At 41.1% G+C, this 13,548-nt stretch overlaps 1 protein-coding gene across 4 annotated transcripts in view; it reads right to left on the minus strand.

The window, feature by feature from the left end:
• PIAS2 (protein inhibitor of activated STAT 2) overlaps positions 1–13,548 on the minus strand; it is a 48,416-nt gene that overhangs the window by 2,731 nt on the left and 32,137 nt on the right. For 3 of the 4 annotated variants that reach the window (XM_074952322.1, XM_074952319.1, XM_074952321.1), the window contains exons 6-12: positions 9,943–10,048; positions 9,187–9,260; positions 7,857–8,017; positions 6,972–7,105; positions 6,092–6,263; positions 3,544–3,683; positions 1,397–1,434 (exon numbers count right to left, since the gene is read on the minus strand). In XM_074952322.1, the coding sequence (XP_074808423.1) occupies positions 1,397–1,434; positions 3,544–3,683; positions 6,092–6,263; positions 6,972–7,105; positions 7,857–8,017; positions 9,187–9,260; positions 9,943–10,048 (825 nt within the window). Of the gene's footprint in view, positions 1–1,396; positions 1,435–3,543; positions 3,684–6,091; positions 6,264–6,971; positions 7,106–7,852; positions 8,018–9,186; positions 9,261–9,942; positions 10,049–13,548 lie in introns of those variants that run through there. The other variant, XM_074952323.1, reaches the window with a different exon arrangement.

A 13,548-nucleotide genomic window follows, 5' to 3' on the forward strand; every position in this document is an offset into this window, starting at 1 on the left:
CTAGCATTATTATGGTTGAATACAGCGAGGAATGTTTAAGGCACTACTAATCTCTAGCAGGTTTTAACAAGTCCATACCCAAAAGGGATCAGAACATCTTCAGTCTTTACCTACTTGATGCACTCTAAAAACTATACTAGTTTTTAAATGGATTCATACTGTTATGGTGTCTTCAAAACCATCCCACCCTGGGACCTCAGGTCACAGCAAGTGTTTGGAATCAGACTGTAATGTCTGAATTGGCTGGAGAAGTTGATTTACAGCAATATATTCAATCTATATCCTGTGTGTACAGCCTCTATCAATCCCAGCTTGGCAGCCTTTGGATCCCCAACTCAGAGTCCCCTGCTATATGGCCCAACTGCAGGGACATGCAAAAAGGAGGGCAAGAGCCCCCCCATATCTGTGTTTCTGCAGCCTTGGGCCAGGAGAAAGTGGCAGGGCTGCTGGCTGAGCTCCTCCTCCCCTCATCCCTACAGCTGCAGCCTGCTGCTTCTCCTTCCCTGCTACTGGGAGTCCATGTTGCCTCTGCCTCCAGCCCCTGACTCACCTCAGCTGTGTCTGCAAAGCAGGCAGTAGCGCTGGGACTCCAGGAGCACAGAAGCAGCAGCAGGCTGCAGCTGTAGGAAGGGGGGGGGGGGGGCAGAGGAGGAGCAGCGTGTGACCAGGTGCCCTGCTGCTTCCTCCTTGCACAGGCTGCAGGGGGAGATGCTGCTGGGCATCCCCACCAGAGGCATTGCGAGAAATGGGGGCGGGGGTCCACTCAAAACCTGTCATTTGTGTGTGTTTAGTGTCCCTCCAAAAGTGTTCACATTTAAATTCCTGCGCATGCCCCTGCCCATCTGACACAAAGTACTATCGGACACAGCAACAGTAAGTACTTCCTTTTTCTCCAAGGACTGGACAGATGACAGTTGTCCTGAAAGCTCAGGAGAGGATCAGAATCTGTCTCAAATCCTACTCTTGTCTTGGCCATTTAATTAAGATCAAGATCAAGTGTAGTATCCATTTAATATCTGATATAGCCTCCTGCCTATGCAGGGGACTGGACTGTAATAGGTCTGATACCTTACCTAGAGTCAGTTACATTACAAAGGGACGGAAACTTTCATGTTTCTGAGAAAAGGACACTAGCTACCTACCTACCTGAGGATTTGGGGGGAGGGGAGAGAGGGAGTCTTCCCTTATTGAAAAGGGATTCTATACTGGTCTATCATGGGATGCTTTGTGCCTTCCTCTCAATGTTTGGTACTAGCCACTGTTTGAGAAGGATTCCTGACTAATCGGACCACCTGACTAGTCCGGATAGTTTGCAATTCTTTTTTCTGAAGTGTGTAACCATGAAAAACAAAACACTTAAAAAATTAAAAGACATCAGTGTAGCCAGGAAACATACCTGTGGATCAACTGGGATTAGTGAAAGAAAATCCAAACCTAGAAAGATAAGAGATTAATGTTGTCTCCTCTGTTATCAAGAGTTGTACAGCTTTAAGAAATGTTTTATCATAGTTAAATTGCTTAGTGTTAGCTATAGAGTACTTAGTGAAGGACATGTGATAACACCTGTCTCAAATTATCAGGAGCCAGGAAAAATAAAGTTGTCTAGTTATAAGTGGGTTTTTTCCCCTACATGAAGGTACAGCGATGATGGTGATTCACTGGATATACTGGAAAAAGAAAAGGAGTACTTGTGGCACTTTAGAGACTAACAAATTTATTTGAACATAAGCTTTCGTGAGCTACAGCTCACTTCATCGGATGCATTCAGTGGATTCCATCTGATGAAGTGAGCTGTAGGTCACGAAAGCTTATGCTCAAATAAATTTGTTAGTCTTGAAGGTGCCACAAGTCCTCCTTTTCTTTTTGACTCTCAACAGCTGCTACTCTGAAACCTGTCATTATGCAAGGCACTGGATATACTGGGGTGATTTTAACAGTTGCATAGATGAGGAGGTAGCTAATTGGAGATATTGCAAGTGTATGCAAGTTTAGCATAGCACAAGATTCACTGTGTGACCATAACTTTTATCAATTGGACATAAAGTGAGTCATAATATTAAGCACGCTGTAGAGAAGTAAGTCCACCACCAAACAGCAGGCCTCTCCTCCATCCAACGGCAGCCAGCAAGGAAACACTTCTAACATCATCCCTATGGTGTTGAAGCTGTCTGGAAACATTAGGAATGCAGAAGCAGTTCAAACTACAAGCTTCAAGGGGCAGTGACTGAATTTCTTCCCTCCTATACACCTTCAGTGCTTAAGCATTTAGGGTAGAACTTTCAAAAACAGAAGCCTACCAATGCTAGAGACACTTTAGTCTTGTATTTTTGAAAATCCTGGCCTTGCCTTCCCCATATTGACAGAAAGACAAAAGAATAGAGAATGGAATGGGCTACTGTAGAACAGACCTCCTACTCCCTCCCTTGCCAGCCAGCCCTCGCCTCCAATTGGATCTAGGCAATGGTGTTCCCTCACCAGCAGGCTGTCTCTCCCCCCACCCACTGAGAAAAATGGATGGGAGATTTGTTTCAGGAGATTTCTCTACAGCGCCCACTAGGGATCCACAACTCACTGTGAAATTCTAGAACTTTAATTCACTTTAACCTTAAGGAGAGAATTAAAGGTGAACTGAAGGCTTTTCTGAGTATTCTACAGAAAGACACTGGGTTTTCTTAAGGGAGGCATGTTGGGAGGGAGGGAGCAATAAAAGAACCAGAGAGCGCAGTGAAACACAGAGGAGGAGATCTATCCCGATACCATCATCCAGGTGGGGGCTGGAACAGGAAAAAAAAAAAAAGGCACAAGTGCAGCAGGGAGGACATGGACAGGTCAGGGAAAGGGGTGGGTGTTGGCTGAAACCATTTTCCAAGGCTCTGTGTACTAGTGTAGGTAGAAAGAATCCCAAGAATCCTCACAAACAGCATTCTTGTAAAGAGCAAGGATAGAAAATACCACCATTTCCCACCTTCTGATTGCTATTAGCAGCAGTGTTGAAGAATGCATCATGGGCATTTAGGGTATGTCTAAATAAAAAAAGGCAACAGAGGTCAGAGCTTACACATTGTAGCTCACACCTTAACCTTTTTCCTAGGCTAGACAGAGTAACACTAGGAACAAACCTCAACCAGCTAGATAGAGGTAAAAGGTTTCTCTCCTTGTCTAGAGGCAAGATAAGGTTGAGTTGAGCTGTCACAACTTTAGATGCTTACTCTTCCTGTCTCGTGTTTTTGAAGCACATCAGCCAGGTGATCACACTAACAAAACCTAAATCCATCATAGTGAGACTTCTCCTCTAGCTGATTTACCAACACACAAACTCGAGTTTGTGCTCATTAGAGCAATGTTTTTGACGTCACCATTTTGGAAGCTATACGACGACTGGAATCTGAGTGTGGAAAGACACCCTCGTGACCTGCTTGCACTGTTCTTGTTTAGATGTAGCATCAGTGCAGCACTCAGTATAATCTGGCTCAGTAAGGCAATACCTCATTAGTTATTAGAGTGTTGGAACATGTTTAAAAAAAAAAATTCACCACCACCTACCTGGCAAGTCTGATGACATACTGGATATCTGTGAGTGGTGGAATGGTACTGAGTAGTCTGTTAATGAAGGAGGAATAGCAGCAGGATCAACCGTTGTCACACTGGGCACTCTTACAGTAGATGGCTGATACATGAGAACCCTGTTTTAAACAGCATGGGAAATTACAAAAACAATCTGGCTGTTAGTTAAGAGGAGAGAAATTCTGCACCACAGTGCATTCTCATTCACAAGGTCACTATGTTACAACACAACTATAGTGTGGCTACTCACTACACAGTATTCCACTCTAATCTCCTCTTTCATAACAGTCTTCATTATAACATGAACGTATCTTGGCTCTCAACAGCAGCTGTGACATAGGAGCAAGCTGGCATTAAAACAAAGTACAGTGCTTCAGGTCATTTATAACACTATCATCCAGGAATATAAATGGATATTTGTAAGTGAATTAAGTACTCTGGGGGAAGTGAGGAACTGACAGAACTAGCTGGAGCCACGAACAAGGTGGCACTTGTTTAAGCTTCCCCACGTATCGCTACGCCCATGTTTCTCAATGCTGATCTCTAGTGCCACAAAGTTGGTCCCAGAGTAACAGCCGTGTTAGTCTGTATTCGTAAAAAGAAAAAAGAAAAGGAGTACTTGTGGCACCTTAGAGACTAACCAGTTTATTTGAGCATGAGCCTTCGTGAGCTACAGCTCACTTCATCGGATGCATAGCATATCGTGGTCCAGCATTTATCAGTCCTCTCTTACCAATGTATGGTATGAAAAGACCAAACTCATCTTCATTCACAACTTAAAGCAAGAGTTAAATTCAGCTCTCCAAAGGTCCAAGACAGTACAGTAACTCACTGGGCCAACTATCCCCTCAAATATTTGAAGAAGATCTTTTTGTAACCTCAAGTCAGTGATAGAAACTTACACACGAAAGATGCCACAATGCACACATTTCTAGACACTGAAAATATGGCTTAAGAGACACCTTAATTCTACAGAAGTAGAGCTGATGTTTTTGTGCTCAGAAAACAGACAGGAATACTTCAGACCAACACAGGACAAACATATGGCTGGTTGCACCCATCTTGCCAAAAAGTGGCGGCAGCAGCACTATGAAAGGAAGTCACTGGCATCTGAGGTTACTATTAAACCTATTCTTTCCTGAAGATATTTAGGACTATTTACATTTGCAATCAGTACTGAGAGGGGAAGAAGTCTGACTCCTCTGCTGCTCTCACAACAAGTGATGGGAATTCAAAAAGGGTCACCACTGGAAATCTATGAAAAAGTAATTTCAACTATAGACTTGCAAAAGAGCAGTAAACATCCGTTGCTGCAGCGTGAACAGGGCATGCTCAATACTTCATCAGGTGGCAGAAGGGAGAAAAGTAGTAAGTTTTGGGCATGGGGTGAAGAATTTACTTGAGGAAAGACATGAGTGACTATGCTGTGACTCTCAAATGTTGTAGGAAATTTGATCGTGACCAGTCAGTAATGCCAGAAGGTTGACCCTCTGGAATGGGTTGGTGGAGCAATGCTCAGCTCTAATAATGGTCAGCCTAACAAATACTCCCCTTCTTTAGATGAGTATCTGAAAGTCTCTCAGGCCCCCAAAGTACTCCAACTGAAAAGCCCTGATGGGAAGTTGTAGTCAGGGACTGCAGTTGAGTGATGTAAAAAATGGGAGGGACCCAGAAGAGAAAGAAATGTTGATAATGGTAAGAACTTCACTGGAAGTTAGGAATCCTGTGTCCACCTGGGAAAAAACATGGGGATGAGGAGATAAGAGAACTTTTAGGAATCAGCACTTCTGACTGTGCCTCACAAGAGCCACTGAACAAAATCCATCCCCCTTGTAACTCTACTAAAGCAACAGAATTGTAACCAGGAGTGAATATGGCCTTCTTGTTTTTAGCAGGATGGCTTTTTGCCATCTCCGCCAATCTTCTGGGGTGGTGGTTGTTTTTTTGGTCCTTAACTCCCATTGCTGCTTCTTCTATCCCACTTAACTTTCCTCTCTCACACACAGTGTTTTCTGTCTCTCTTCTGGCTGATGATCAGGTTTAAGAAATTCAGCTGCATGCAGACTTTGGAAGGAAAATCTAGGAGTTGATTCAACACAGTATAGGGTTTCCCTTCCAAGGCTGACATGCTGGACTTAAGCATATCAGTGAAACAGCACTACAGGTATTCAGGAGGCAGGCCCTTTACTATCTGTGGTATTTTCAACCCTTAAATGAAAGCTAGTTTAGCAGGAACGCATTAGCATTTTGCACAGGGAACCCCCACTACCACAGCTATCACACCAAGACAGTACATTACTGCATACACAGCAAGTGAGGGCAAATCTCTGTGTGACGTAAAACTATATAAAATAATCACCTGTACGAAGATACCATATATTAATACAGCCTTCTGCAAGAAGTAGCCTAACAGAAGTTCTGATGTGGAAATTTGGAACTGCATCCCGAAGAGATATTTACAAGTCCATCCACATGTTAGCTTATCCGAGACATTACAGAATAACAACTAACTTTAAAATTAACAAACCCTTTGGTTGGGCTTCCTTGTGTTTCAGACATAAATAGGCATTTCCTTTTGGCAGGAGGATCTTCCTCTTCATCAGAAGAGCTTTCTATTGTCAAGTCGATAACATCTACTTTCTTCTTGTTTAATTCATTGGCCACTGTCACAGAACATGGTTTGCTGACAACACTGGAACCTAAAGAAAAAACATGATTGTTTAAGCGATGTTAACATGAGCCATTTCCATTTGTGGTACGAATAGCTTCTCAAATTCTACCCTACTGAACTGAAACATTGCCCTTCTGGCCTCTATATATAAAATCAGAATTCAGAAGCAACCTTGGGATTTCTACTCCCTATACCAAAGATTGGGTGCTACAAAGGCTTGTCTACACTACCGCCTAAGTCGACGTACGTTACGTTGCTCAGGGGTGTAAAAAGACCACCCCCACGTGACATAACTTACATCAACTTCCTGCAGTGTCTACACCATGCTATGTCGCTGGGAGAGCGCTCTCCCATTGACTTATCGTGTCTTCAGCAGACCCGCTAAATTGACGCCACTGAATCAATCGCAGTGGTGCCGATTTAGCACCATAGCGAAGACCAGCCCCAGAAAGACCTGGATCATCCAGTGCATCTCTATGTTAAACCAAGGGGAACAAACTGCTTCTTGGGCCTCTCCCAGGGATAATGAACAGTCCATTTCCCAAAAGAATCAACATGAAAGAATATTTTGAGAGAGAAAGGCATGTTCTTTTAAAATCTAAATGGGTGAAGGGCCAGGATACTAAGCCCCCATACTCTTTGCCGGTAGCTAAAAGAGTTATCCTCATTACATCCGAGAGTCTATAATGTTTGGATATTTTTATCCGTTTGCTATTCAGTACCCAAATATACATACTTTCTATTTTGGTAGACTGAGGACTGGACACTTTCAGGGCTTCCTTCTTAGGCCTCATAGGACACCAAGAACCATCCTCTTGAAATTTAATCTCATCCACATCTGAACATTCATTAAGGATTTCCATAAAGAGCCTGGAAAATAAAGTTGAGTTGCTTTGGTTTTGTTTGCAGTCCTGAGCTAAATCAGAAGTAATGAAGTTAAAAGCCAGCTATGATGGAGTGTGAATTACATCAACGAAGCTACGGAGAGAAAAAAAAATTTCATCTACCTGGGGTATTACAACATTACTCTACAATCACACAGCTACAGCTGTCCTTCTCTATAGATTTCAAGTCTGTTCAGAATACCACAGCCTACACCCACTCCACCTGGGGAGCATTACTGGTATTTATGAACCTTTTCAGGGGAGTAATAGGGATTAAAGATAAAATTATAGCCTTGGAATAAATGCTTGACACTGATTGAAGCAGTTACAGAATATTTTACGGTCCAATTCCATGCAAAGATTTCAGAAGTACAGCCTGCCTATGTAAACACCTAGTGACATGGTGGATTCTCCATCACTTGATGTCTAAGTCAAGACTGATGTGTTTCTAAGAGATCTGCTATAGCTCAAACAGAAGTTATAGGCTTGATGCAGGAATTATGGAGGAGGCTCTGTGGTCTGGTGTTATGTAAAAGGTGAGCTGAGATGATCATAAATGGTCCTTTATTTCCTTGAATATTCAGAGATGTCAATGCCAGAAAGGACCATTGAAATAAGATAGCCAGAAACTGAAAATCTCAATGTTGAAAGCATAGCATAGGTTTGTACTTCCTATATTCACATTCTAAGATACAGAACTACTGTAAAAAAGCTAAATGACAAACTCAATCTCTTACCCATCTAATATTAAACTCTCATAAGCTGCCTTTTTGTCACAGACAGGACAAATCCAGGTGGGTTTCTTTTCATTCATTTGTAGGTAAAGAGCAGCATCAAAACATTGCAGATGTGTGCAGGTAACAGCACGGCATGGGATTGTCAGTCTCATTTTTCCCAGCTGCAAGAGATGCAATAGAAACAAGTATCAGCATGACAGACAAGAGGGAACCGAAATACATTTTCAGAGATAACAATGAAATAAACCAATCACAGGATAAGAATGGTTTCTTGTTGGTAAATAAGTGCCCAGTCCCAAGGTCCTGGTATGCCCATAAATCCTATCAAAATCAACAGGAGTTGCATGTGCAGAAAGAATACAGGATTGTGTCATTCACAGAGGCAAAACCAATGTTTCTAAATGTCAAGGTCCAGCACAGGCATTTTTAATAGCAGATTGTGCTGGTCCTATGTCCGTGTTCTATCGCTAAAATTTTGTTATGGTAAAATGTTTGAAGCAGTCATAATATTTTGTACCCTTTATCCCAGGATCTCAAAGTGCTTTATGAACATTGATTAGTGAAGTCTGACTTCTGAATTGGTATTATACCCACTTTATATGGGTAAACTGAAGAACAAAGGAGATCACTCAGCTGGTCACAGTCACACAAACAAATCATGACTGAGCCGAGAATAAAACGTAAAAAAGAGTTCTGACTCCCAGGCATCGTGTTCTTGTTAAAGAGATTACACTACTACAGACTTGCAGCATTATTTCCTGCATGATTTCAATTTAAATAGGCTGAAAGAGAATCCCAAAGTTATCTGTAGGTCTTATGCTTGGGTAACATTCAGTGACAAAGTGGTCAAGAGTTGGCTTATTCTTATAAAAAGGTGGTAGTGTGGTATAGTAGGTAGAACATTTGAGTCAGGGGATCTAATTTCTATTCTCAGCTCTGCCATTTATCTGCTGAGAAACTCTAGATGAGTCATGTCAATTTTAATGCCTCAGTTTCACCCTCTTAAGAAAAAGGGGGGGTAAGGGTGGGGAGAGATGATAATACTTCTTCTCCTGTTTAAAAAGGTCTTGAGAGGTACACATGCTCAAGTATGTTGCACTGGATGCTCTCTCAGCACTTTTATGCTCTTACTTGTTGACTACTGTTTGTATTTAAAAAACATACCACTTACTATATTATAGAAATTCCTCTTACAGTAAAAGCTATTTTACAAAGTTCTGAGTTGTGGGTTCTTTTTACAATAATCCAACTTTGAATTTAAGATGAATAAAAATAAAGAATGATTCCCCCCAAAATTTAATTGCATATTATACTTCACAACTTTACTTACAGGACACATCAGAGATACCCGCAAACTGGTTGTGGCAATTTCACTATCAGGATCGGCAGTAAGCTTTTCTTTAACTAGTACAATGAAAAACACAATTTAAATTATATTACATAACCATTTTTAAAAATGCCACTCTTACCACTCAGGTGTTTGAGTAGATACTCATTAATATATGGTTTAATTTTCATGTAAAGCCATCTATATTGAGAAGCTGGGAAATCTGCTTGCAGCAAGTATCAAATTTGCATTGATTTCCTAGCTTAAGGCCCAAACCTGCAAACACTGGCAGGCAGAGTACTTACTGCCATCAAGAGTAATCCCACCGATGACCCACAGCAGTTAGCACTAGACACAGTAGTGTTTGCAAAAGCAGGCCCTAACCTATATATAGGCTGAATCAAATACAACCTTTGAAGGGGGCCTCCAAAAAAGTCTTCACACTTCACAGGAAGGTGAACGGCACCTCATACATGTGGTGAGATTAATGGATATTGATGTCAACACAAGTGCTACACTTTACAGCCCGCCATTGCAGAGGTGCTCTTAGCAATATCAGGAGAGTGTCCAGGCACTGAGTAGGTGTTCCAACATGATCTGGAATGAACAAAAGCAGTGCAAGCTCTCTCTCTACTGGGGATAGAAGACTTCTGTAAATCTGGTACCTTTCACCAATTCTAGATCTCTCTAAAAAAAAAAACAACAAAAACAAACAAACAAACAAAAAAACAAAACATTAGAAAAATTCAACCAACTTACTTAGTGCTCTGGAATGGTCTGGGTTTCTGATACCTTTCATTTTTAACCTCTGCAAAAGCATGGCTGAAGTGAGCTGCCGAACAAGATATACAGACATGGAGTAATTCTACAAAGGAAGAAAAATATGATTAAGGATGGAAAAGTTTAAAAGAATATCAGGGTTGGAAGGGACCTCAGGAAGTCATCTAGTCCAACCCCCTGCTCAAAGCAGGACTGATCCCCAATTAAATCATCCCAGCCAGGGCTTTGTCAAGCCTGACCTTAAAAACTTCTAAGGAAGGAGATTCCACCACCTCCCTAGGTAACGCATTCCAGTGTTTCACCACCCTCCTAGTGAAAAAGTTTTTCCTAATATCCAACCTAAATCTCCCCCACTGCAACTTGAGACCATTACTCCTTGTTCTGTCATGTGCTACCACTGAGAACAGTCTAGAGCCATCCTCTTTGGAACCCCCTTTCAGGTAGCTGAAAGCAGCTATCAGATCCCCCCTCATTCTTCTCTTCCGTAGACTAAACATCCCCAGTTCCCTCAGCCTCTCCTCATAACTCATGTGTTCCAGTCCCCTAATCATTTTTGTTTTCTTGCCTTTTAATTGAAAACAAAAAAAAATAAATACAAAAACAGTTTTATTTCATGCAGTAACAGACATACCTCACAATACAGTAAGATTTAAATATGCTAGTAGAATTAAATGTAAATCAGTTCTCCGTTGGTCACACCTTTTTGAAATATTTCTATAGATTAATGACGGTGCAGAAATGGAATTTCTTCCTAAGTAAAGCCATTTATTAGTTTGCTGACCAAAGTTTGAAGCTATTGCAATCAGTGGGATAAATTCACAATTGGTTCAAGACAGTGCACCTCTTCACAAAGTTCCACCCTTTTACACCAACAGAGAACTTGGCCAAATGTCAAGTCATGTGTTTGTCAGTTTTATGGTAGGTATCTCAAAAGGTGACCCAAAACAGAATATAAAACTGTTTATACAAAAGCACATGCCTGCCCACCTAATCATTATTAGTGCAGATTTCAGACTAATTCTAACACTATTACTTTCTCCCACATCTCTTTAGCAGGCTCCCAAATGAACAACTGCAGGAGAGTATTCAGAGTAACAGCCGTGTTAGTCTGTATTTGCAAAAAGAAAAGGAGTACTTGTGGCACCTTAGAGACTAACCAATTTATTTGAGCATAAGCTTTCGTGAGTTACAGCTCACTTCATCGGATGCATACTGTGGAAAGTGTAGAAGAGAGTAGTATGTCTAGACATCTCCAATACCAGTAGTAGAGTGGATCAGAGCTCAAGACGGGAGTTTGCTTCAGGGAAAAAGTAATAATGTAGAGATAGATTATTTAATTTCTTCTATCCTACCTCCAGTGTGCAATAGTTCTCTGTAGAAGTTAATATCTTGTATTGTCTAAATTGTATTACAAGAACTTGACTCCGATACTTCACTTGAAAGACTATTCCTTAGTACTACAGATCTCACCAGCAAAAAATTTTCCCTGATTTACCCTAAGTTTTCCCCTTCTTACCTGCAACCCTGTACTCCCAGTTATACTTCCTTTTACGATGTCAAACACCTCCACCTGTTCTTGTTATTTATATCCTGGCAATGTTAGAAGGCATATCCCACACATAACTGTCACTCAAATGAATGAAACAATATTTAACTCACTCTTCCTGCAAATTAAGCACTCTTGGCCTCAAATAACTTTAGATGCTGTCCTCTGAACTCCCTTCAATTTGTCACCATCTTTTTGGTCAAACTCAGAACAGAGCACACTATTTCAGGTGTGGTCACACCCATTACCTTCCTGGGCTATGATATAACTTTGTACCACATATGTGAAGGTATTGGTCTATTTACTACTGTATCATATAGCAAAATCAAGCCTAGTCTGATGTATACTTGTACCATTACTACTTTTGAGGTTTCTCCATTATTGACCTGTTTTGGTCTATTTTTCCTTGCTTATATTTTCTAAATCAGATCTCAGTTTGCAATTTTCGGTCCTCACTGGTGTTTACCACTGCTCCCTAATTCATACCATCTGCTCATTTCATTAACTCACTTATCACTTCTTTCAGATCACTGATGAAGATTAAGACACTACAGTACCCCCAAAAGACACTTCCCCTCCAACAAAATTTGCTGCTTATAACCCTTTGTTTACAGTTCTTCACAGCCCGTTTTCTTTTCTTTTAGCTGTGGTCTTATGGCTCCCATCACTGTAGTATCAGAGTGCCTCCTATTTAAATACAGAAACACTCCTAAGTATTCAAAAATAGAAACGAAAACAACATTTCTTCCTTTGAAACCTGTTGGAGGAATAGTCATGTCTGGGTGCACAAAAGTTGTCTACATGCATGTGAGGGGACTGAGGGAAGCCGGGGGGGGGGGGAAGGGGGAGAGAGAGTTTTTGAATGAGTTCTAAAGCAGTCTGTGATCATACTTGTCTCTTGCAGGCACAATTTCCACAGTGTAGATCCAGCTCCTGTGAAAGTTCTGCATTCACAAGGCTTCCACTATCAGTTAACAGATTTATCACTGGTGAATGTAGCTATTGTGGGAGGTTATGATCACTGAGGGAGAGGGGATTTCTCAGAAGCTGGGATCAATACCATGAAAGGTTTCTAATTTCATGACAGAGACCTTGAACCAGACTACTGAATTCAGGGCTCAATCCTGCAAGATGTTGAGCACTCTGACTTGGATCTAGCAAAGGACTTCACCGTGTGCTTAGATTACATCTTATAAGTAGTCCCACAGGCTTCAGTGTCAGAGTACTTCACACTTTGCACAAAAGGAGCCTTGGGAACCAGTGCACAGAGAATACCGCATCGATGTATCTGCAGCAATCCATGTTGCTATGCAGATGGCTTGATGTGTTTAGCATCAGTTGTAGTATATTTGAAATGAGATGGGCTATAATGTCACTAGACCTAATTTGTCTAACCAGCTTTCCCACTGGCTTCACATAGATGCTGAATATTATGAGGGAATCATTACAGGTTGTCTTCCTCTCTAATATTTATTTTACAGAATGTAGTTGTCAGGATCAAACCTTGTTCCTTTTTTGAGTAAAGATACTACATGTTTCTGGCATCTCATCAGTTTTCCCAACTTTAGGACTGAAGTGTCAGTCATACAGCAAGTTCCTTGCTAACTTCACTTAATAATCACAGGGCGACTATCTTCCAGACCAACTAAATTATAGATCTTGAAATTTTTCAAGTATCCCTTACCTGCTCTTTATCAATAGCCATTTTAATATGGTCTTCCTCACCTCCTAGTTGTCCGAACTCTTTCCTTTAGCTTTCTTGTCAAAGACATTTTAAAAAACAAATTCAGTATCAACCTTTTCAGCTATCATTGATTTCCCTCCTTTATTAAAGCCAAATTCCTTTTGGAACTAATTTTTCCTCTAATACTTTTTTTCTAAAACACCCTTGTTCCCTTTAGCCTCTTGAAAGTATGTCTACAATACAAATAAATGTATTAACTCGGGTTAAAATAAGCAATGAAGACATGGCAACTCTGCTTTTAACTCGAGGTAGCAACTTAAAGCTAAAGCCCATATGGGAGCCTGGGGCTGAACTT

The sequence above is a fragment of the Natator depressus genome, chromosome 5, assembly GCF_965152275.1.
Source record: "Natator depressus isolate rNatDep1 chromosome 5, rNatDep2.hap1, whole genome shotgun sequence".
Classification (NCBI taxonomy): Eukaryota; Metazoa; Chordata; order Testudines; family Cheloniidae; genus Natator; species Natator depressus.